The sequence below is a fragment of the Cnephaeus nilssonii genome (genome assembly GCF_951640355.1).
Source record: "Cnephaeus nilssonii genome assembly, chromosome: 13".
Lineage (NCBI taxonomy): Eukaryota > Metazoa > Chordata > Mammalia > Chiroptera > Vespertilionidae > Cnephaeus > Cnephaeus nilssonii.
In genome coordinates this window covers 51838100-51863004 of record NC_137084.1, presented here as the reverse complement: position 1 = coordinate 51863004, position 24905 = coordinate 51838100, and the positions used below count along the sequence as shown (strand labels likewise).

Here is a 24905-nt window from a genome sequence, read left to right as displayed (position 1 = left end):
TGTTGAATTTTATATTTTGCTAAAATAAATTATTGGGTGGAAGTTTAAAAAAAAAAAAGAATCACAAACTAGCACTCACCTTGTCACAAGACAAACATTTTACATTTACCTAACGTAGACATATCTGCCTGTGATTTTATCATCGAAAACCCAAAAACATATGAATAATTAGGATTATTTCACTAATTTCCAAGCAATTTCCAAGAATATGCTAGAACAGGTCCATGGCAAGCAATCAACAAATTCTGGCCAATAGACCAAATATCTGCTCTTTAATGCATTATATCAAAATAGTGAATCATGTCACTGTCAGTTCTCTCAGACAGAAGTATTTCAAGAACCCAAATGCTTAGGAGACAGTATAATGCTCAAGACTAATATTGAAAGGACTATCAAGATAAGATGAGCATTAATTCAAGCAGCAGCTCTGCACCAGGCCAAGCACTATCACATTATACCCTCACAATGACTCTGCAAGATAAGCTCTCATTTTTGATCAGACGAATTTTGACTCAAGCTGGACAATCTCTCTAGACTTTCATTTCCTCACATATTAAACAATAATAACAATAAAACCTATTCCCTTGTAGGGTTCTTGTGAGGATTTGAAATAATGGCTATGAATTGCTTAGCAGAGAGCCCAGCACATAGTACTTGCTAAAGAAAAGTAGCTCTTAATATGTTGTTACTCCCTAGTCTTCTCAGGTTCTATTTTAGAATTTCTTCTGCAAGTCTTAGAGCGAGTAAAATGAAGCAAGAACTTTCAAAATCCTCACTTAACAGCTATGGTAACACTTTAAGTGACTTTTCTTTATTAAGAAACTACTTCAGAAGCATCCTAAATTCTGTTTGATTTTGTTTTAAAAATTTTCACAGCTTCATTAAGGAAATGATCAAAGAACATTTAATTTAAAAGTTTCAAAGTTAAAGCCAGTAGCAAAGAATTTGGAAGAATTAGGCTTCTTTCAGGGGTCTCAATGAACTGAATATCTGAACTAGTTGCTTTACCATCTAATGGTTCCCCAAGAGAGGTTAGGGTAAATGACAGCTTCCTGGGCATCACAGGGTCAGCTCTGACATTTATGTGAAGAAAAGGGAGTCTCATGCTACTGGAAATGCTCCCTGATATAACTGTGTTGTAGAGGAGAGGGTCAAGGATTTGGAGCCAGAAGACACTAGTTTGAATATTGACTAAACCAGTTACTAGCTATGTAACCTTTAAGTCACTTCAACTCTTAGAATCTCAGTTCTATTATCTATACAATGGGAATACTAAGTCCAACTTTGCTATGAAAGTTAAAAAAAAATTATATTAGCAATACTCTGCCTTATGCTTAGTACTAATTCAGTAGCTATTTGTATTATATCATCTTCATTCTCTACTTTCTCTTCATCATCATCTCTGGGTCAAAGTGTAAATCAAAGGGAATAAAATTGTTTATTCCATGGGGCTACCATGAGGACTGAATAACATCTGTGAGGGTGCGTTGTTAACTGTCAGCACTGTGTATTATTCATGAAAATAATAATTAACAACCGGACTTGAGCATCTATGAAACCCTTACTACTAAGCTAAAGTACAAATAATAGGGCTCATGATCTTTGAGGGAAACTAGCATTTCCCTTTATCTGAAGAATTTAGTGAAGTATCTTTACAGTTGGCTTCCAGTGCTTGGGTCTGAAGGACCGGGGAATGCAGAGCCACAGATGGAGCACAGGACATAGGGACCAGGCAACAGTTCTTCACCACTAGCCCCTTGCAGTCACTGATAGGCAGATTGTGGACTTCATGTAGCCTTGCTAGAACAGAGAAGGGGCATTTCTTTGTGGTGTCTACTGCAGAGCAAAAGAATGATTAAGGTAAAGTTATTCTCAAGAATAGCTACCATCAAAGACCCTGTTTTATTTGTGACAGAACACTTTTCCCCCACCCTTGACCTTGCCTTCCATGGATATTCCTTCCATTGCTGAGCATTCTACGCCAGGGGAGATGGCTTTAATTAAATGATTGAAAAGTTAGGAGCAGAAATTGGCCTTGTATAACCCAATCCTCTGTCTTGGAAGTGGCCTGAATCACCCTACTTTTCACCATCAGCTCCACCATCAGCAAGTTGTTGTTTTATTTGTACAAACAGACGTTTTAGGCTTGGTGGCACTTCCACTACCATTCCCCACCAACCCCCACATGCAAACTCACATAAACTTTCTCCCTTTAATCTGGCTTCGACTTTAAATTCTCCATGTTCTTGAACTTCTTAAGATGTGAGTGTTCTCCAAGGTTAAGTCCCCAGCCTTCTCCTCTCTCCCATTATACTCTCACTTGGCATTGTCTTCTAATTTCATTGTATATCAAAAATGATTAAGTTTTGCTACATATGAAAAGCTCAAAATAACAGTGACTTAAACAAGAAGTTGCTTTCTACTTATGTATATACAAAGCATCACAGTAGGCATTTTAGGACTAATAGGGTGGTACACAAATTTGTCAGGAAACCCCAGACTGATCTGCATTCCTAGGGTAAGGTCCTTGTCCTCTGTGTCTAATGTGGCTGCTAGAGCACCAACCATCACATGTGCTTTCCTAAAAGCAGGAGAGCAGAGTAAATGGTATCATATACCATTACTGCTTACATTTTATGTGTCAGATTGTAGTCTCATGTAGATACAAGGAAATATAAGAAGTTTCATCTTTTAGCTACATGGAAGTGTACTTGACTAAAACTTGGGGATCTAGTAATCTGAGAGGTAGAGGGCCAAACATGGCTTCAGTGGTCAATGCTGGCCTGATAACTTAAGTCTATCTCTGCTTGACTTACTCATAGTGTAAATTCTCATTTCGAACCACATGCTTGACTTCTCCACTATATCCAAACAGACTATATCCAAAACCAAGTTCATCCATTCAATTTATACATAAAGGAATGAATGGCTACTATTGCCCTCAAGTCTGCCCTTACAGCAGGAATAGTGAAATTATGAGTAAGGCTCTTGACATACAGAATAACACTCCACCTCATCAGGGCTTCCAAATTCCTCTATACACTGTCCTTCATCTGTTTTTCCAGCTTTATTTCCCATCACACACCCAAGCAAACTCAATAATCTCCAGGGGTTCTGAAAAATGCATAATTCTCTAATCCCAAGGCTTTCTTTTATAACTCGATGCTTTTGTTCATTCTGTTTCCTCATCCTCTAATGCTCTTTATTTTCATCTTTTTTGGGGGGGCCAAGTCATATGCATTCCTCAAGGCTTACCATAAATGACACCTTTTCCTGTCTGGTAATTGGAATTAATGTTAATCTTTCTTCAGTTTTCTCAGTATCATGTCATTCATCATTCTTTTATGCACCCTTTACATTGTTCTTTGCCCTATAATTATTTATGCACATGACTGTTTCCCATACTAGACTAGAATCTTGTTGATGGAGGGGGTGAGGTTTTACACACACACACACACACACACACACACACACACACACACAGCATTCAGCACTAACTTACTGCATGTAGTAGGTGGTTAACTCATGTATGCTGAATAAATGAATGTTAACTGAACAGTCATCTCCTGAGAACTAAGGATGTGATTCTCCTTTCCAGAGAAAAGATGTCCTACAAAGGCAGACATATACAATGGAAAGTCCAGATATGAGAGACAGACAATTTGGGATTCGTTCCTGTCACTTACCTCCTAGGTGACCATGGTTGAATGACTTAATGTCTGTGAAACTCATGTTTTTTTAAATTTGTAAAATGGAGAGATTAGTAACAAATTCACAGTGCTCTTATTATTCAACGCCAACATATGCAGAGTTGCCTACTCTAGTGGCCAACCAATGGCAGGTGCTCAATAACTATTAGTGTCTTTCCTCATTGCCTCCTCCTCTTGGGTCCCATGTTGTCAGGTAATAGATAGACTAAGACATTTTTACCTGGAAAAAATACGTAACTGGTATTTCTATGCCATATGTTAAAAAAGCCTGATAGAAAACAACTAAAATAAAATTTTTAAAAAAAACTTCTAACAGTCTTAGCAAGACAATATTACTGGAGGGCCCTAGCTGGGTGGCTCAGTTGGTTGCAGGTTCAATTCCTGGTCAAAGCACATACCTAGGTTGTGGGTTCGATCTCAATCTCTCTCTCTCTCTCTCTCTCTCTCTCTCTCTCTCTCTCTCTCTCTCTCTCTCTCTCTCTCCTTTCTCCCTCTCTCCCTCTCTCCCTCTCTCTCTCTCAAATAAAAAATATATATCTCAGGTCAGGATTTAAAAAACACAAAACAATATTACTGGAGGGCTTTTGGTCAAGATGGCGGCATGGGTAAGCATGGTACTTTCACCCTCCCTCAACCACATCAAAATCACAACTACACTAGAGAGCAACCATCATTCAAAACCATCTAAAATCTAACTGAACAGAAGTCCTGTAACTCAGGATATAAAGAAGTCACATAGAGACTGGTTTTTCCAACTTCTTGGCCCATATAGGCCTGCCACAAAATGCATTACATTGAATGACACCTGGAACTAAGACTGCAACAGTAACTCCCACATCTCTATGGATAATCAAAACAAATTACTTCACTCAAATACAGATTTCTCTCCCTATTTCATAGGTTTCGTATCCTCCCCCATTTGATGTTAGTAACTTCAGCTTCCTCAACTGATTAAATAAAATCGAAAACAACTCCTTGTGGACTTTACAAAAGTTCATTACCTTTACAGTGCTGTAAGACAGAATTTGAATGACCCCTCAACACAATCCTTATGCTTGAGACCAGAGTGAATAACTTGGGGCAGAAAACATCCGTGAGGATTCTAGAGACCTGCCAGAGTTGAGCTTCAGTATAAATATCATCTCCTACAGTTTCCTTCAAATCACTCCAAAGGATCATTTGCCTGGAGCTGTACTTTACCTGGGTTTCAGGAAACATTGAAGGAAAGTGAGATTTTCTTAGACAAATATATGGAGAAAATAACCCACCTCAAAACAAATGCATATCTGATCAAAGATGATTTTATTGGACACAACCTAGGTATCCATCGTTAGACAAACGGATAAAGAAGATGTGTGTATAAACACAATGGAATATTATGCAGCAATAAAAAAGAATGAAATTTGCCACAACATGGATGGACCTGGGGGTATTCTAAGTAAAACAAGTCAGACAGAGAAAGACAAATAATGTATGGTTTCATTTATATGTGGAATCTAAAACAAAACAAAACAGACTCATAGAAAGAAAGGCCAAAAGGGTGGTTGCCAGAGGGGAGAAGGGGGGGGGATAGTGAGTGAAAAAAGTGAAGGGAAATATAGTCAATAGTATTTTAATAACTATGAACAGTAACAGTTACTAGAACTTATTTTAGACTTATTGTGGTGATCACTTTGTAAGGTATATGAATGTTGAATCACTATATTGTATACCTAAAACTAATATAATATAATATTGTATGCTAACTATACTTAAATGAATAAAAGAGAAAAATGCAAAAGACAAATACATTTCAAACTTACAAAAAGGGGAAAATTACCCAGTGTTCCACTTTTTAACATTAAGTGATTAATATTCTAGTCATTTTATCTGTGCATATAGACAAATTGGTCAAATATACAGATGGACAAATTATACCTGGTTTAATTGTACCAACAGAGAGAGATCAACCAATAGATAAATTTATAAAATTTGATCATATTTTGCATGGAATTTTAAAATTGTTTTTAATTCATCAAAGGAAAAGAAACATAAAAGGGGTCACTTGAGTTTTAGAAAAAAAACAATATTACTGGAAATTATTTAAAACCACCAAGAGTTATTTATTAAATGCATCAGATTTTGAAAACCAAAAAAGTTTAGAGAAGAGAGAGAGAGAACAAAGAAACATAATAAATCCCAGTGAGACTTTGGACTAAGTAAGGAACTACCACTCGAGCCAATTTAGCGAACTTTTTACTTTACCCTGAAATTATAAAAGCCCATATCTCTATGGATAATCAAAACGAATTACTTCACTCAAATACAGATTTCTCTCCCTATTTCATAGGTTTCATATCCTCCCCCATTTGATGTTAGTAACTTCAGCTTCCTCAACTGATTAAATAAAATCGAAAACAACTCCTTGTGGACTTTACTTCCTGCCAGAATTGATCTAAATCTGTCCTAGGCAATGAACCTCTTCCTTGCCAAACAGTCTACCTTGATTAACTTCACAACAAGTTGGTTCCCTTAGGATGCTCACCCCTCTGTAAAACAAAAGAAATCCTGCTCCCCACTTCTCCAAATTACCATTCTTCAGGGCATTTCTTCAAAACCCAATATTTGCTTTCTTTCGGCTAATTCTATGGGAATCATGCGTTCATCTGACCTAAGTATTCCACCTGATATGCCTAAAACTCAACCATGAAATACCTATGAGCATCCTAAGCCTGTTTTCAGGTTTCATTTATCACTTCAAGCCTGTGTTCAGGTTTCATTTATCTTTCTAAACTTAGACTCAAGACAAGAAGCACACCATTCAAATGTATGGCCATAATGCAAAGCCTAGAGCAGTGGTCAGCAAACCCATTAGTCAACAAAGCCAAATATCAACAGTAGAATGATTGAAATTTCTTTTGAAAGCCAGATATTTTAAACTTAAACTATATAGGTAGGTACATTGTTATTAACTTAATTAGGGTACTCGTACGCTGGCCTTTGCTAAAAACTCAAGGGGCCAAAGAGCCGCATGTGGCTCGCGAGCCTCAGTTTGCCGACCACTGGCCTAGAGGATTACTAGGCTTTCTCTGTATCAAGTATTGCCCATAGCTGGAAGTTCAAAACCTTTTCTTTTCTCTGGAGCTTAACCCCTGGTGCTATTGGGAGAAGCTTGGGATCTTGCAGACCTCGAGGTCTGGCCAGTCCAATAGAAGTAGGCGGCTGTGGGAGACTGTGACACTCATCATTCCAAGTGGCCAGCCCTTGGTTTCCTCTCCAGGCTGTACAGCTTCTACTGTTGTATTTTACAGATGAGGCACCAAAGAGATGAAGTAATGTCCCCAAGGTCACACAGCCTGGGTTCTGAATTCAGTTCAGTTCAATTTAGCTTCTTGTTGTGAGCACCTTCTCCTCTGTGCTCAGTGCAAGAGACAAAGAGATAAACGAGACTCCCACCTGATAAATGAGACTCTCACCTGATGGAGATTCCTCCTCTGTGATATCATAGCACCTCATCCTAGTTCCTCTGATAGCATGCATCACTTTCAATTTTAACTATCTTTAGGGCCTTTGCTCTGGCTGTTCCTTCTTCCTAGCACACTTTCCTCAGATGCCTGCATGACTAACTCCCTCACCTCTTTCCAGCCTTACCTCGGTGTCTCTTTCTCAGTGAGTCCTACTTTGACCACCCCACTTAAAAATTCAACCTTCACCACCACCACAATTCTACCCCATCTCAAAATCCTGACCTCCCTTACCCTGCTCTATTTTTAACTTTTTCCATAGCAATGATCCACATCTAACCTATTATACTGTTTACTTATTCATTATATTTATTACTTGTTAGCATTTCCCATCACTAGACTATAAGCTCCACAAAGGCAGGAATGTGTGTCTATTTTCATTCACTGATAGGCCTCAAGCTCCTACAATTGTCATTGGTACATACTCCATAACTATTTGCGGAATGAATAAATGAATATGTGAGTAGCTGACTGAATGTACTTCTTACCTATACTCGCAAACATTAAGCTCCATGAGGACAGAAGCAAGCCTCTTGTTCCCTGCTGAGTCCTCAGCAAATAACACAGTCACTGACACATTGTAGGCACTATGTACACACTATTGCATTTAATATTTAAATAACTACTATCTCATAACCATATGTGGGAGTTAAATCACCTCCTAACTCCGTGTTTTTACCTGGGTGAGAAAGAAACCATCTTCTGTCCTCTCTCTCTACCCTCATTCATTAGGTGAGAACGGGAACCTTTATCTCACACATGGGAGGCAAAGTTTTCCTTAGTTCCAGATCTTTTCTTGCCTCAATCCAGGCTATAGTTCCTCCCAGTTTTCTGGAAATGTATAGACAAAATAAAGAAAAGAAAAGAAAAAAAACACAAGCTCAGTATTGGAGGAGCTGAAGTGATTGATTGTCCCACAGCCTGGTGTTGTGGTAAACCACAATTAAGGACTTGAGGTAGTTGTGTGAAATGTTCTTGGATGTGTTTCTCCCCTTTTTCATCTGCTCATGAAAGACGTGAACTTTCTCCAACACCTCTTCTAAGCCAGGCCCCATGCAAGCTGATGTCACTTGTCAGTAAATACATAACAGAAAGTGTTGTTGGCTTGCTTCGTTCATGCTTCAGTAACATTATAAAAAAGGGATGGAATTGACAAGGAAGAAATTTAGATTTGACTCCATTGGCAAATATTGAGCACCTACTCGGTTCTAAAAGCTCTTGTATATGTAATAAGGAGTCTATTGCCCCTCATTTTGCACCTTTGTAGACCAGGTATTGAAATGAAGATCACATTCAATAGCAGAGCTATTGGAACCCAGGACTTTCTTCATGGCCACATCCCATAATCTTTACATAAGTCTTCTATGGATACATTTAAATGTTAAATGATAATTGTGTATTAGCAACAATGAAATTCCATATCAGGATACTTCTTCTGTTTCTCCACTGCAAGCTTACTAATTTGTGGCAGTAAGATCTTCAAGACTGAATAGCAAAGGTTGGTCTACATTTTTAGCCCAGATCGGAAATAAAAGGCTGTGGTCGGGCTGGGCCAGCCTTTCTGAAGTATCTTGATGAATATACCTGATTGCCTAATCAACAAGGCTGGGACAGAAGAGCTTTTATCCCGGCCATAAAATCTGGGCCATTCATCCTCGGCATATTCCTCTCTCCCGTGTTTCATTTTCCTGAGGTTCCAGCTGATAGCATGTGGGGGAGACGACAGTGATTTTAAGATGATTGATCTTTTCAGCTTCAGCCAACCCTGAAACCTGAAGCATTATTCGCCGTGGTCTGATGAGCTGCCTGGGCAGGTTCAGATTTGCCTCTGCTTCCCACAGAGGGGGGCCTGTCAGTCGGCACTTCAGTGTGAACCAACCTGACAGATTGCTAGGACACCCTGAGAGAGAAGGCAGGCTGCAGTGGGCCCGTCCCTGGAGACTCAGATGATGAGTTGTCTGGAATGATCAATACACAGGCTTCTGGACATGCAAAGTTGGCTGGGAGAGGGGGGGGAGGGAGAGGGGGAGAGAGAGAGAAGGAGAGAGAGAGAGAGAGAGAGAGAGAGAGAGAGAGAGAGAGAGAGAGAGATGCTGTCGCTGGCAGCAATGCTTCTTCCCCAATTAGAATCAAAATGCAGCTGCAAAAGGACCCAGACCATGGTGCCCAATTAGTTCCATCCTCCATTATGACCGTGACTGCCTGATTCCTTGGGTACAATAGAAATTGACATTTCTCAACACCCTCCTGACATAGAAGGAAACAGTCTGGGATGCTGAGAATAGTATCTTTAAAGAGCATAAACCTGCCTTGCAAGGTTATTGGTGATTAAATGACATAACCCATGGGATACCATAGTCTCTGGCACATAGTGCAGCTACTCCATAAAATGGGAACAGTGCCTGCATAATAAGGGGTATCTTTCCAATCTCAGATAATAAATACCTGTAACAGTGCCTGACATGTAGGTCTACTGTGTGCTCAGTAGTCGCTCAGTAAACAATGGCATGTTGGCCAATGGCCTCAGCAGTATTGACAGACGCCAATGTGTCCGATCCACTAAGACCTATTTGCTTATAGCTTTGGTGCCTTTTCATTGGGGACAATTCATTACTGAACTAAATTTGGTAATAAGTGGCCTTGTGAGCCTGGACATGAAGACTCGCCCACAGGGGTGTGGATGTTATGATTCCTTGGAGAGATGTACAAAGTAATCAGTACAGAGCTGCATTTCCCTCTTTCCTGGATGAGTGTGTTCTGACTTGGGAGACTGAACTGTCTGGACTCTTACCCGGATGTTCATCTTTCCTAAGAAAGTCAGGAAAGCTTGTGCTAGATGCCACTCAAGCCTTTCTTACCGTTTTTTTCCCAACTGCCCAGGCTTTTATAGGAAAGAAAATAAACTGTTGGATTCCCTGTGACAAGTACAGGTATAAGTGACAGATTGAATAATATAAAATAATTTTTATTGGGTATCTGCTATGTGGGGATAGAAGGAATGTAAACCTTCCCCATCCTCCTTGCTTGTTCCAACTAGAATATGCAAATGTTAAATAATCACAATACAGGTTGATATAAGAGTATGTGAGAGGGGCAGTTAACTGACAGCGAGGGCGTGGGGAGGGGAGAAGGAGTGGTCCTGGGACTGATGGAGGAGATGACAGAGTGATTTTCACAATGCAAACACAATCCTACGAGACATACTAATATCATTTCCCCAAAGTGTCTTGCAGGACAAAGGCACAGAGCATGACAGCTGTAACACACCTTAGAGAATGTTTCTGGCCTGTTAATTATATAGAAGCTGAAGCACAAAGAGGTTAAGTAACTTATGCAGGTTCACATAGTAACGATCATGTTGATGGCAGAACTAGAACCCTGACCTCCTAACTCCATCCAAGGTTCTCCCTACGTCCAGGTTGCCTCCTGTTTTTGAAACACTTCGTTATCAAATTTATAAGTGGGTGAAAGAATGCTTTTAAGAAGAGAAAACAGATGGAAATGTATCATTTGTAAAGTCAGAGCAACTAAAGTTCAGATCCCGTGCTTCCAGGCCCACATCCCCCCGACAGGAAAATGTTTTGAGAAAGTTTACTATAGATGCATTTTTATATTAGATTTAAAAGACACCATATTACAGTCTCCCTCCAATACTTGCAGAAATAACTCTCACTCATTTCTAGAGAATAGAAGGAGTGAAGTTAAAAATAATACTTGGCAGTTCTTATGCTAAATGTTTTTCCTATGTCACCTCATTGAATCCTTGCAAATATGCTGAGACTTAGGAATGATTAAGTCCATGTTATAGGTAAACCAAGGCTCAGGTTAGTCCACTGATTTTTGCCAACGACACTCAGAAAGAGGTGGGCTCACTTGAATTTGTCCCTTTATTCCAACCTCTGTGCATTTTGAACGATCCTGAGCCACTTCCCTTAACAATGGAAAGTACCCATCCAAGCCAGGCACAGGGGGAGGAGCAGAGAGAAGACTTTGTCCAGCTGCTTTTGTTCTCTCTCCTGCTGCATGGAAAGATGAGAACCAGGTCTCCTCTCATCAAGCAGAAGCCTCCACTTCAAGAGACAGGAAATTGAGTTGAAGCATGCTGCTTCTTGGACCTTAAAGTTGTCATGGAAACCGAAGCTTCTCCAGCCCAAGCAGTTCACAGCCCAGGAGGGGGTAATTTGCTGGTTCATTTGTTCCTTTATAAATGCATTTGCAAAGGCTAGACGTGGGAGCTTCTGACCCTCAGTGGCTTCTGATCCAGCGATGTAGATGAATCACATTCCCAGTCTTGAATGGGCTTCCCACTTCAAGGAGCCAGCAGACTGCTTCGCAACTTAAGAAAAGGAAAGGGCTGCTTCTTTTGTGTGTCAGTTTCCTTATCAGAAAATAGGGACAATAATATTTCTCTCATAGGGTGTTTGTGAGAATTTGGATGAAATATAAATGTAAGAAATTAAAGCCTTAAGTTGTGTTTTTTTTAAAATATATTTTTATTGATTTCAGAGAGGAAGGGAGAGGGAGAGAGAGATAGAAACATCAATGATGACAGTGAATCATTGATCGGCTGCCTCCTGCACGCCCCACACTGAGGAACGGAGCCCACAACACAGGCATGTGCCCTGACCAGGAATCAAACCAACGAACCGTGACCTCCTGTTTCATAGGTCGACACTCAAATACTGAGCAACACCAGCTGGGCTAAAGCCTTAACTTTTTTAACTGCAAAATAGAAATGATCATACCTATATCTCATGCTATTTACAAGGATTCAATAAGATGAAATCATGTTGCTCTAACCTGTTTGGCTCAGTGGATAGAGCATCGGCCTGCAGGCTAAAGGGTCCCAGGTTTGATTCTGGTCAAGGGCATGTACCTTGGTTGCTGGCACATCTCCAGTAGGGGGTGTGCAGAAGGCAGCTGATCAATGTTTCTCTCTCATCGATGTTTCTAACTCTCTATCCCTCTCTTTTCCTCTCTGTAAAAAAAATCAATAAAATATATTTTTTAAAAAGATGAAATCATGTGAAGAAATGGTACTTTGCACATGGCCAGCCCAATAGGAGGTACTCAGTAAGTTGTTATTATTGTCACTGACTAGTTTTTATTCTAAAGAACCTCTGAGAGGACCATCAAACCAGTGGGCTTTGCCTTCTATCGTCCCTCTCGTAAATCAATTTGTGTCTTGTCTTCTGCTATCTGTTTCCTCTTACTGCTGTAACAAATTACCTTCCTCCATCTCCCAACCCAGCAATGGTGGTCTAGTCCTTCTCATGTAGCATCTCTCTGACCTATTCTTCTGTCTTCTCTCCCATGGTTAAGGACTCCATTGGCTCCCCCCAGATAATCCTAAATAATCTCCCCATCTCAAGACCCTTAGCCCTTATCACATCAGCAAATCTCTTTGCCATATAAAGTAGCATAGTTACAGGTTCTGGGGAGTAAGATGTGGACACCTTTGGCAAGAAGGGCTTGGGAATTATTCTTCCTACCATATCCTGGGCAACAATGAGAGACATCATGTGCTTTTTCCTGTTCTTAGGGCTACTATCCCTGTGAGTTCTCTCCACCCTTGCCATTCCGCTATACCAATCTCAAAGTAGTTCAGCCAAAATCAATCTAATGACTAACATGCTCTTATGATCCATGATTATTAAATGCTACTGCAGTCTTAGCACAATAGAGAGTGTGGTTGTTTGGGGTTGGAGAGGGTTGCTTGCAAAAACACACAGGTTGGTTAACAGGAAGTTCTCTGGCCTCACAGAGGTAGACAGGTTTTGAGCTGAGTTCTGCCCCACCACTTGACAGCTGGTGTGACTCTTGTGTGACTCAGGATATGCTACTTAGATTATCCAAATATATATTTTCTCATCTGTAATACAGGGCCGGTATATGCACGGCAGGGCAGTTGTAAGAACTGAATGTGCACTTAACAACTCACACCTCTCTCCTAGAATTCAGTCCATGGTGTCCTTATAAATGTGACCATCAAATCACAAAGTCCTTGGACATGTGGTCTAAGTCCCACATTCCTAATCGAGAATTCCAAGCTGGGCTTTAGACTCAGACACATCTATCTATATTTAAATCTTGGTTCTGCCACATACTAGCTTTTTTTTTTTTTTTTTCCATTTTGGATCTTTGAGTCTCATTTCCTTTATGAGATCAAAACTGCTTGCATGGCAGGATCGCTATCAGAAGTAATAAAGTGAAATTCATTCTGTTTGGTGTTGGGCACTTTTGAGTTAATGTCCTCATTATCCATATTTCATCGATGAGGGAGTCATCATCTATGGTTCAGAGGCCATCTAAGAGATGAAGTAACATACCTCCTGAAATTCACAACTAGGAATGGCAGAGTTGGGACTTCAACCCAGGTCTCTTCTCTCTCCAATGCTTAGCATATAACCCAACTGTTGTCCTCCTACCCAGGAAATTGAGTGAGACAATGAATATAGAGTCCTTAGCACATTGTGGGCACTTGCTAAGCACAGTTTCATCAGGTACCCAAGTATCTCACAGCCTCAGCCCTGAGCCTTCAGGATGAGCAGCTTTCCTCTTCCCTCCCTAGACTCCCGGCTTGGCTGGGGGCCACCACACACTGAAATGCAGGAGGGGCCGGAGGATGGGAGAGCCACTGCATTATTCATGTCTAATTCCTCTTGTCTAATGGACTTGTTAAAAGCACCCTGGGTGGGAAGTGTGGGTCTTAATGGCATTTTATAAAAGTTGCTGTGATGAATTAGCACATAAAGCAAATTAAAAACAGCTTATCGCTTTTTAAATTAAGTGATGAGGCATTGGAGCATTTTTCCCAGATGTGACGACCCATTAATATCCAAAGGAGCCAGGCACTGCTGAAACGTGTCAGCTGCTTGTTTTTAGGGGCCTGACAAGTCTGAATCAGTGTTATCCTAGAGGGGAAGGTTGTGGGAGATAAATAGCACTCTTGGAAAGAGTGTCGCCACACCCCTTCCTCCAGGACTCTGATCGCTGAAGGCCAGAGTGGGAACCTCCCCTCAGGGATTCTTGGAAAGAGAATGGAGTGCAGGACATGAGTGTTTGACCCTGTTGGGCACCTCTGGGAACAGTCTCTACTCCCCTCCCCTTACATGTGGGGACGCTGAGGCTTTGGAGAAGTGGGGCTCCTGAAGGTCATCGGAAACATTTCCCCAACCTGCACCAAGGATCCACTTAGTGCCCAGTGCTGTACTGGGTCCTGAGGATAGAGAGGGTTTTAGATGTCTATACAGAGTCCACAAGACAGCTATGCTAAGTGGCCCATTGGGACCCAGTCCATTTTTTTCAGAATAATAATCATTACGGTAATAATAAACAGTCGCTGAGCACTCACTAGTGCCAAGTTGGTGTCGCAATACTTCGCATATATTATTTCATTTAGTCCTCAGCTGCTGTTATTACTATGCTAGTTTTACCGTTAATAACACTTGAAATCCAGAGAGGTCAAGTAACTTGTTCAAGGACACACAGTTAAAAAGTGGCAAACCCAGGCAGTCTAATGCTAGAGTCTGCCTTCTCAGCCACCACCTGCCAGCTTTCCTGGTGGCTTTTCTACCTCCACTCCCTACACTTTACATTCAGAAGGAGCCTGGAGCCCAACCAGAGCTTCAAGAAGTTTTAAGATAAATACTGGGATAAGCCAGGCCAGTGTGGTTCTGTGGTTGAGCAGCAACCTATGAACCAGGAGGTCAGGGTTTAATTCCCTGTCAGGCCACATGCCCAGGTTGCAGGCTCCATCCCCAGTGGGGAGCTGGGAGGGCGGGGTGGTTTGCAGGAGGCAGCCGATCGATGATTCTCTCTTATCATTGATGTTTCTATCTCTCCCTCTCCCTTCTTCTCTGAAATCAATATATATATATATATATATATATATATATATATATATATATATATATATATATATATAATTTTTTTAAAGAAATACTGGGACAAGAACTAAATGGCTGGGAACTTCAGGGATTTATAGGGGAAGAGGTGGTCACTCTGAAGGGAACTCAGAGGTTCGTGGTGCTGCTAAGGTATGACCATGGCCAGAGGTTGACAAACTGGAAAATTGAGTCTGATGTTGAAATAGCCAAGAATGGGGATTCTGAACTCAGAGCTTGTTCTAGATCCATTCTCTACCATATGTGTACGTGTGGCCTGGGGCAGGTCCCTTAACTTCCTGAGTTTCCTTCTCTCATCTGTAAAACAAATACGAATTTCTACCTTTTGGGTTGCTCTGATGTCAAATAAGACAATGAATGCAAAGTGTTAGGCCCCCTAACATGGGCATTAGTCCTGATTGCCATCACGGGTATCATCCTTGCCACCTTGTCACCACCTCTGCCACCTCCCAGATTGAGGGGGAGACAAGGTAAAAAGAATTGAGCTGGGACTCGGGATCAGGAGACCTAAGCTCCAGCCCCAGGTCATGTATCTGGGGTTGGTCAGTGGGCCCCGCCAGATAGATCCCTTATCTACAGTAAGGGGATACCACTATGTATGTGGACATACTTATTTGTAGGGTTGCATTGAATCACAAATGAGGTAGTGCATATGAATATGCTTTACAACCTCCAGTTGGTGTTGGGGGTCCCTAAGACAACTCCTGGATCAATGATTCACTAGGAGGGTTCACAGGCCTCAGCCTCGTCATACTCATAACTGATTTATTAGAGCAAAAGGATTCAAAGCAAAATCAGCACGGAAAAGGAGCATGAAAACTGGGTCTGGCTTCCCAGTGGAGTCACCTCCGGCAACTCATTGTGCCAGCAGGTGTAAAGTATTGTCTACCGGGGAAGCTCATTAGAGACTGGGGGTCCAGGGTTTTCATTGGGGGCTGATCACACAGGTATCCTCTGCCTGGCAAATTTCCAGACTCCCAGAAGAGAAGCCAGTGTTCAGCATCATGTTACCAGTTACACAATTTAGGCAGAGTGGAAACCGTGAGAAACTTCCCAAAACCTAAGTTCCCCAGAAGTAAGCCAAGAGGCACCCTTGCAAGCAGGCCTTCTGGAGGGTAGTGGCCCCAGGACTGCTGTGGCAGCCACTTTTTGCACAGAGTAGCATTTGTAGAAAGAATTTTTGTGAATATACCCTCAAAAGGGAAAGGGGAAATAATAATAACAACAGTTCATACTTATTGATTGTCACTATGAGCCAGGTACTGTTGTGCATGCTTTCCATGTATTGCCTTAGGTAACATTTCATCCATACAATTCCTTCATGGAGGTACTGTTATCACCACTCTGTTACATAGGACAGAACTGAGCCCTAAGAGAGGGTAAGTAGCTTACCTGGGTAACCAGCTATATGACTCATAGGAAGTCATAGGCCAGGATATGGCCCTCACAGTGTGGCCCCTCAGTCTATATTCTTTTTTAATTATTTTTTTCTTTATTGATTAAGGTATTACATATGTGTCCTTATCCCCCCATTGCCCTCCCCCCATCACCCCACTCATGCCCTCACCCCCACTGGTGTCTGTGTCCATTGGTTAGGCCTATATGCATGCATACAAGTCCTTTGGTTGATCTCTCCCCTTTACCCCCACCCTCCGCTACCTTCCCTCTGAAGTTTGATGATCTGATCGATGCTTCTCTGTCTCTGGATCCTCAGTCTATATTCTTAACCCCTGTGTTACACTCTGCTATGCGGCACCTACCAGGGGCGGGTGCTTTGTATGTGCTATTTTATTCATGCTCACAACAGCTCCCTGTGAATATAGTTATTGGACTAATTTCGCATGAAAAAAACCTGTGGCTCAGGAATGTTAATTTATGCCACATCACCCAGCCAGAGAAGTGACAATTTCCAGAGTGGGTCTCTGTCCTCTCCCGCCCTATTTTCCTGGCACAGGCTTTGTTGAAACTTTTGGTAGGAACATGCAAATGGCCAAGGTAGAAAGGAGTCATTCTGGGGCTGAAACTGAAAAACTCCCCCCATATTCCTCCCATGAGGGTAGAGTTAGTGGAAGAAGGGGAGGTGTTGCAAGAATTCGACTTTTCCTGCAGCATTTCAGAGCTTTAGATGCTGCCTTCAGCTCTTTTCGGTTGCCATGACAGCAGATGTGGCATTTCGTTCATAAGGAGGGGAAAAAATGAAAAGAACCCCACTTAGTCCTCAGTGATATTAGAAAAGTCTGTTTCCCAGATCTAGCTAATTTTTCTTGCATAGTGGTTGCACTCCAGGGAAATTCTTAGAATGGAATAAAGAGGGAGATGGAAAAATCTGCTTCTGTAGAGAAATTGTATGCTGTGTGTGGTGGTGGTGGTTTGTGAGAGTGGGGTGTACAGGAGGAGGGGGCCAATATAGGATTTGAGACAAATTGTACCTTCTGAAGGCAACAGCTGGTTGTTATAAGGCCTCGGTCATCATTTTAATTCTGCTTCCAACTCCCTCTCCTCACCAGTCATACATGTGTTGGGCTTTGCTAGGCTAAGCAAATGCTCTTCGGTGGGGAAAGCATGATACATAAAGCAAGACATATGACCCAGAGTGATAATTGCAATGATGAGGTGGGCTCAGCATTCTTGGAAGCAGCAAGATTTGTCTTGTCCATGTGATTTTGATCTATCTACACACACACACACACACACACACACATAAACATAGGTGTATAGATTTGCATTATTGCATTTTAAGCATTTACTCGTGGCATTATATTAACCTCTGCAACCATCCAATTTCAGGGATAGTCCAGTATTCCAGCTGAGTGGAGGATCAGAGTCCCCTGTGAGTGGACATTGGAGTTTTTACCATTTTTCCCTATTGTAAAGGAAAGGGTTCTACAGAATGGTACATCGGAGAGGATTTGTCCATAACACAAATGTTTCATTCAGAAAGATGCCCATGCTTCTCTTCATGGTTTCCTTCTTTTTCGCGATTTTAAAAAATTGACTGTAGTGGAAAAGAAAAAAAAAATCTTCATCAGGTACTAAACCAGGGGTCCTCAAACTTTTTAAACAGGGGGCCAGTTCACTGTCCCTCAGACCGTTGGAGGGCCGGACTATAGTTTAAAAAAAAAACTATGAACAAATTCCTATGCACACTGCACATATCTTATTTTAAAGTAAAAAAACAAAACGGCAAAAACACCTGCATGTAGCCCACGGGCCGTAGTTTGAGGACGCCTGTTAACTAAACTATCTATACCATCTCCTATTACCACCTTGTCACAATGATAGTCTCCAAGAAAAGCTCCCCAGTTTCAGGAGTCTAGAGGCTCCCCCTGCAACCACCAAGGAGAAGCAAGAACTAACCGCCATTTGTGACCAAAGCAACGGGAATGTGGACTGCGATTTGGGAGTTAGTCCTAGCAGCTGGAGGACGGGTGCTCAGGGCAAGAGTGAAAAATCAAAACTGGGAATCCTAAATCTGTGCTCCAGAGAGTCCTAACTGTGTCCTCTCTTGTTCTTCTCTCCAGAGCCATGTTTGACTACGACAAGAGCAAGGACAGTGGGCTGCCAAGTCAAGGACTTAGTTTTAAATACGGAGATATTCTCCACGTGATCAACGCCTCTGATGATGAGTGGTGGCAAGCCCGGAGAGTCACCCTGGATGGAGACAGCGAGGAGATGGGGGTCATCCCCAGCAAACGGAGGTAAGAAGGCCTTCTCTGTTTCAGAGCACTCGCCCTTCCGCTCTGCGGGGAGTGGAGCTGAGGGAGGATGAACATGCGGCAAAGTGTTCACAATTACATCTCAGTGAGTGAGATAGTCTGCGAGGAAATGGTTAGTGGGGACAGGTGACACAAATTACATAGTCTCACTCCCTTCATATTCGGGTTTTACTGAAACTGGTGACTGTGATAGGGCATAAAGGAAAAAAGAGGATCTGCCAGCACTGCCTTCCTCAAACCTCGACCAGCATTCCCAATTGCAAGATTATGCCCATCAGCTTGCATGCTGACTTACACCATCAGAAGGCTTGTTCCAAAGGTTCGAAATTTAACAGATCATTTCCTAGAAAGACCAGGTAAAAGCCAAAGAAAGTAGATTGTTGACTAAGATAGACCCTGGTTGTGTGTTACCTCCAAATATTGAAGGAAATCGACTACAAACTTCCATTCCATTTCAAATCCAGATGCTTGGGACACGAGCTGTCAAATCGGGTGAGGTGGAAAGACTGAGTTTACAACTGCTTTTCACTCCTTTGGTTACCCTGTTCCCCACCCTACCCTACACCTTTCCACTCACTCCCACTCAGATATTTAGTTCCGTGTTTCCTAAGTCGAGAGTATTATGCTCTTTCTTTTCTAAGGATTTGTTCAACTGCTTTAGAAAGGCAGGAATATACTTCAGAACAGTCAAGTCCTTCATCCATCGCAGCTTCTAATCTTCACCAGCGGAAAGGAACTTCCCTTCCCCCAGAGACTGACTAAGAACCAAATTATCTGCACCCTAGAGAAGAGATATGGCGAGAAATGAAAGTCGGGAATAATGCTCATTCAGAGCAGTCACCATGAGCTGCGGGTTTCTCAGAGGGCTCGCCTCACATCCAGACCCCCAACACCTCTGTAAAAATCCTCAGTGAAGAATATAAGTGCTGCCACACACAACGTGGTCCGGTGACTGAGCTGGCTCGAACCACAGTGGAGAGATGTAAATTATACCGAAGAATAACCCCACAAGAGCATTTGCACCCCAGAGAAGACTGGTCTCCTATCTTTCTCTGCCTGTGGCCTCGCAGCCTGGGGAGAAAGGGCCTGGTGGGAGGAGGGGGTAGCAGGCCAACTATTCACAGCTACTCCCTCACCTTGAGGGATGGACTTGCAGAGAAGCAACTGAAACTCCAGGGACCCTCCCCATGCCTAGGACTCTCCCACCAGCAGACCGAGCCCTGGGGCTCTCTAAACCTCTGGGCGCCTGGATGGCTGCCTCACGTTGCTTTGAGAGGACATTCAGAGTCTGTGCCATGGCTTGTAATGTTTTCTGAACTATTTTGTATTCAAAGCATTTCTCTCAGCCCTAGTTTATATTCTGTGTCTCTCCATTTTCATTTACTTCAAAAAAGAATATGTCAAAGCAACATGCATTTTTATTTGGTTTGATTTAATTAACCGAAGCTGTCTGAGGGGCTGCTCTGTAGAAAAAAGCCCCAAGGATGAAATGGGTGGGGAAGGAAAGCTATGTGGGAATAGACTGCAGCTCATGTTAAAGTGCTTTTTGTCCACTCACAGTCAGAGCTGCTCAGAGATGGTGTGGAGTACCTGAAAGATAGTGAGCCAGAATAATGATTTTCACACCAGGGAACATTATAAAAACTTACATATGCCCACCCCCTACCTTCCCCCCACACCCTCGTTCCCCCCACCTCCCCCCCGCCCCCTGCCCAAACACACACACTAAGATTCTAATTCAGTCTGCCTGGATGGGTCCTGGAAATCTTTATTTTTCTGTAAATTCCTCCAGGTGATTCTGATAATAGAAGATGTGGTGTCAGGAAAATTGCACAAGGGATTCAGGCTTTGGATGGGAGAGTTGAACTGTATGATTTTTCAGCCTCTTTCCAACCCTGTGGTTCTGTGATTCTAATCAGCCTTGTCAATACTTCTTCCTTTGTTGGATTACACACCCTTTTCTTCCCAGGAAACATTCTAGGTGCTATTCTTCTTGTAATCTTCCACCTACTAGCGGTCATTCTTAAGTTGACTGTCTTTTTGAAGGGGGTGAGAATCATTTTAACAACCATACTACAGCTGGACTGGAAAATAAGTTTGTCTAGTGAATCTAATATTGATATTTGTTTGTATTGTATCTCATTAAGGTCCAGTTCCCTCTTTCATATGTGTGCATGTGTGTGCCTGTGTGTGTGTATGGCTGTAAATTAATTTCTCTAAAATTTTCTCTTTAGAATTTTAATTCATTCCAAGGTCATACATTTCATTGTAGAAAAGTAGAAAATTTTAGAAAAGTATAAAGAAATTAAAATCATATCTCACAGAGTTCTTTTTTAAAAAACCTTTATTGTTGAAAGTATTACAGATGTCCCCCCTTGCCTCCCCCCCCCCCCCCGCACTGCTCCCCTCCACCCAGTTCCCACCCCACCCAGGCCTTCACCATCCTATTGTCTATGTCCATAGGTAAGATCTTTGGTTAATCTCTTCCCCGCCCCCCACCCCCTTCCCTCTGAGATTCATCAGTCTGTTCCATACTTCCATGCCTCTGATTCTCTTTTATTCACCAGTTTATTTTGTTCATTGCATTTTGTGTTCATTTATTTTAATTTTTAGATTCAATTGTTAATAGATATGTATTTGTTGCCATTTTATTGTTCATATCTTTTATCATGCTCCTCCTCCTTCTTGAATACCCTTTAACATTTCATTTTTTTGCTGGTGATGAACTCCTTTAGCTTTTTCTTATTTGTGAAGCTCCTTATCTGACCCTCAATTCTAACTGAGAGCTTTGCTTGGTAGAGTAATCTTGGTTGTAGGTCCTTGCTATTCATCACTTCGAGTATTTCTTGCCACTCCCTTCTGGCCTGCAAAGTTTTCATTGAGAAATCAGCTGACAGTTGTATGGGCACTCCCTTGTAGGTAACTTAACTGCTTATCTCTTATTGCTTTTAAGATTCTCTCTTTGTCTTTAACCTTTGGCATCATAATTATGATGTGTCTTGGAGTGGGCCTCTTTGGGTTCCTCTTGTTTGGGACTCTCTGTGCTTACTGGACTTGTAAGCCTATTTCTTTCACCAGGTGCGCTCCTGTGTGGGCTGTGTGCACAGTCTTGTAGTTGAGCCTGGATTGCTCTTGGCATCTATGGAAGGGGTTGGCCTCCAGGTCAATTGGCTGTGATGACCAGCTGCAACTACAGTAGAAGAGCTACTGTGCAGGAGTAGCTGTGAAGCAAGGCAGGCTGGTGCTAGTGCTGGGTCTTGGGCCTTTCATTGATAGGTTTGGGGCACACTGTCACCAGCTTTAGATTGTTTGAGAGATTTTAGCAAAGTCTGAAGCCTGAGCAGGGACAGGCCATTCGTGTGGAAAAGTGGGTGCAAACAGGTTGGGTGGAGCTGTAAATTGGATTGGGCGGGGTCTCAGGGAATCACCAAGGTGGAGCAAACAGTCTGGGCCAAACTGATGGAAACTCCATTGGGAGGTCCCAGCACTAGAACAATGAACTCTGCTAGCAGCCCTGTCTGGGAGAAAGACTCCCCCAAGTTCCTGCCCCGATGCCAGACAATTCAGTTCCTCCCCATATGTGTCTGGGTGCCCCTGGTGCTGGAGCTCAGAAGCAGCAGGACCGTGTAAGTTCCTGCCTGGTTCTTTAAAAGGAACACCTGGGTCTTCACCAGCCTCCGTGTCACTCAGCCCCAATCCCCACTGATTTTTATGGCCCAAAGTTGCAGGGACTTCTCTTCCCAGCTCTGGGACCCAGGGATAGGGGTCTGGTGTGGGGCTGGGACCCCTTGCTCCTCATGGGCAGTTCTACAGAGTCTGTCTCCCTCCCGATTAAAAAGGGGACACAGGTGGGTGCCAGTTCAGCCCGTTCTGTGCCTCTGCCTCTCCTACCAGTCTCAATGTGCTTCCTTCTTTACTTCTCTCTATGTTTCAGTTGTAATTTTGATGTGGTTGTTGGAGAGGCAGCAAGTACAGGCATTTATCTACACCACCATCTTGGTTCTTCACAGAAGTCTTATGCACTTATTTTAATGCAACTTAAAGCCTGTCATGAGCCTGTTCTGAGCCTACTCTTTAATACTTTACTTATAATGAGGCAGCCTCATTTCAGATTACATTCAGCTCAGAATAAATGGCAACTGGTACAAATATAATTTACTATTACATTGGGGTTATTTTTCCATTCTTAATTTCCCTATAGCCCCTTTTATGGCTATAGTTCAGCTAGTGAAGTGGAGCTGGAAAAATCTCATAATGGATCACATCAGTGTGTGACATTACCACTTACAAAAATGTTTCCCTATTATGATTCCATTTAATCATCCCAGTAAAACCAAGATGAAAGTGATTGCCTCCCCCCTCCATTTTTTGAAGATGGTGAATGAATTTTATTTACCAAAACACCCCTAGGACATGATGCTAGACACTTTTCTAAGTCCTTTACAATAACTTATGTAAACCACATTGCAACCTTATAAAGGAAGTGATATTATTATTTTCATTTGATAAATCAGGAGGTTGGTTAACTTGCCTAAAATTGCCTAGCCAGTACATGACAGAACTGGGATTTGAATCCAGGCTGCAGAATTGATGTTCCTAATTCATATGCAGTCCTATCTCCCAGAGTTACAAAAGTAAGACTTCTCAAAATGTAATTCAGCAAGCATTGCTTGCGCAGCATCTGGGTGCCAAGAGCTGTCACTGGGCCACTATCTGGAGCCCAACATTTATGGGGCCAGCATGTAGCTATGGTACAGCTGCACTGTGACTAGAGCAATGACGGATGTATCAGAAATAACATTATTGTCCTACTCCACTCAGGCTGCCGTAACAGAATACCACAGATTGGGTGGCTTAAATAGTAAACATTGATTTCTCACAGTTCTGGAGACTGGGAGTCCAAATTCAAGGTGCTGGCTAATTGGGTTCCCAGTGAGGGCCCTCTTCCTAGTTGGCAGATGGCCTTCTTGCTATCTCCTTACCTGGCTGAAAGAGAGATTGTTTTTTCATATGTCTCTTCTTCTAAGGGCACTAATCCCATTTATAATGTCTCCACCCTCCTGACCTAATTCTCTCCGTAAGGCCCCACCTCCAAATACCATCACATTGGGGATCAGGGCTTCACTAGATGAACTGACAAGGTGCGGGTTGAGGGCACAAACCTTCAGTCTATAGCAGGTGTCAAGAGAAGTCAAAGGGCAGCAGACAGAGGGATAGATTCCATCTGATGACAGCACTGCCTCTGTATTGTGCCAGGTGCTTTCAAATATACAGTTGCATTTAATCTTCACAAAAGCCTTATAAGGAAACCAAGGGTTACAGCCAGTCAGTGGCTGAACCCAGGTCTCTCTGGTAGTAAAACCATGTGGCTTTCCACTACACCGGGTGTGTACCAGGAGCCCTTGGAGTTCTTACTAGGTTTTAGACACTGTGTGAAACAATTTTCTTGTATTATCTCATTTAACATTCACCATACTTTTTTGAAGTCTGTGTTAATATTCTAATTTTAACAACATCAACCTGAGATCCTAAGAGGGTGAATGACCTGCCCTAGGTCATAGAGCTAGTAAGTGGTACAGGCAGGATTCAAACCCAGACTTGTGTGATTTCAAAAACCTGGGCTCTTAGCATAAATCTGTTTTCTGAGACTACATAGTTTGGGAATGGCCAAGCTGAGATTTGTTCCACAGTCTTTAATCCAAGTCTCTATACGTTGCCCTACAGTGCCTGGTCACCTGGGCTCTCAGATGACAGATCACAGCTGGCATTGCATAAGGGTTTTCTGGCCTAGCTTTCGCAGCAAGCCTGTGGCCAATAACATGGATGGCATTTCCATTCTCCCTGCAACAGAACCTTGTGGAGCACAGCCAAAGGAACACCCAGCACCAAATGATGTTCCCACCATCTAGCACTCCAAGCCTGACTTCATTATGGGGTTGGCCAGAATTCAGATGGGAATTGGCTGAGAGGGCAGAAGGAGACAGTTGGGCTCATTAAAGCATGACCATGTGCTTCTCTCTGGAGATGCTCGATGTCAGAACCAATTGCTCGTATTTTGCCATCCAGTTT

The 24905-nt window shown here is 42.4% G+C and overlaps 1 protein-coding gene across 21 annotated transcripts in view; it reads left to right on the top strand.

Annotated features, from left to right (window-relative positions):
- DLG2 (discs large MAGUK scaffold protein 2) overlaps positions 1–24905 on the top strand; it is a gene marked incomplete at its 5' end in the record, with an annotated part of 1931014 nt that overhangs the window by 1837117 nt on the left and 68992 nt on the right. For all 21 annotated transcript variants that reach the window (XM_079787296.1, XM_079787299.1, XM_079787298.1 and 18 more), the window contains one exon: positions 18642–18818. In XM_079787296.1, the coding sequence (XP_079643422.1) occupies positions 18642–18818 (177 nt within the window). The remainder of the gene's footprint in view (positions 1–18641; positions 18819–24905) is intronic.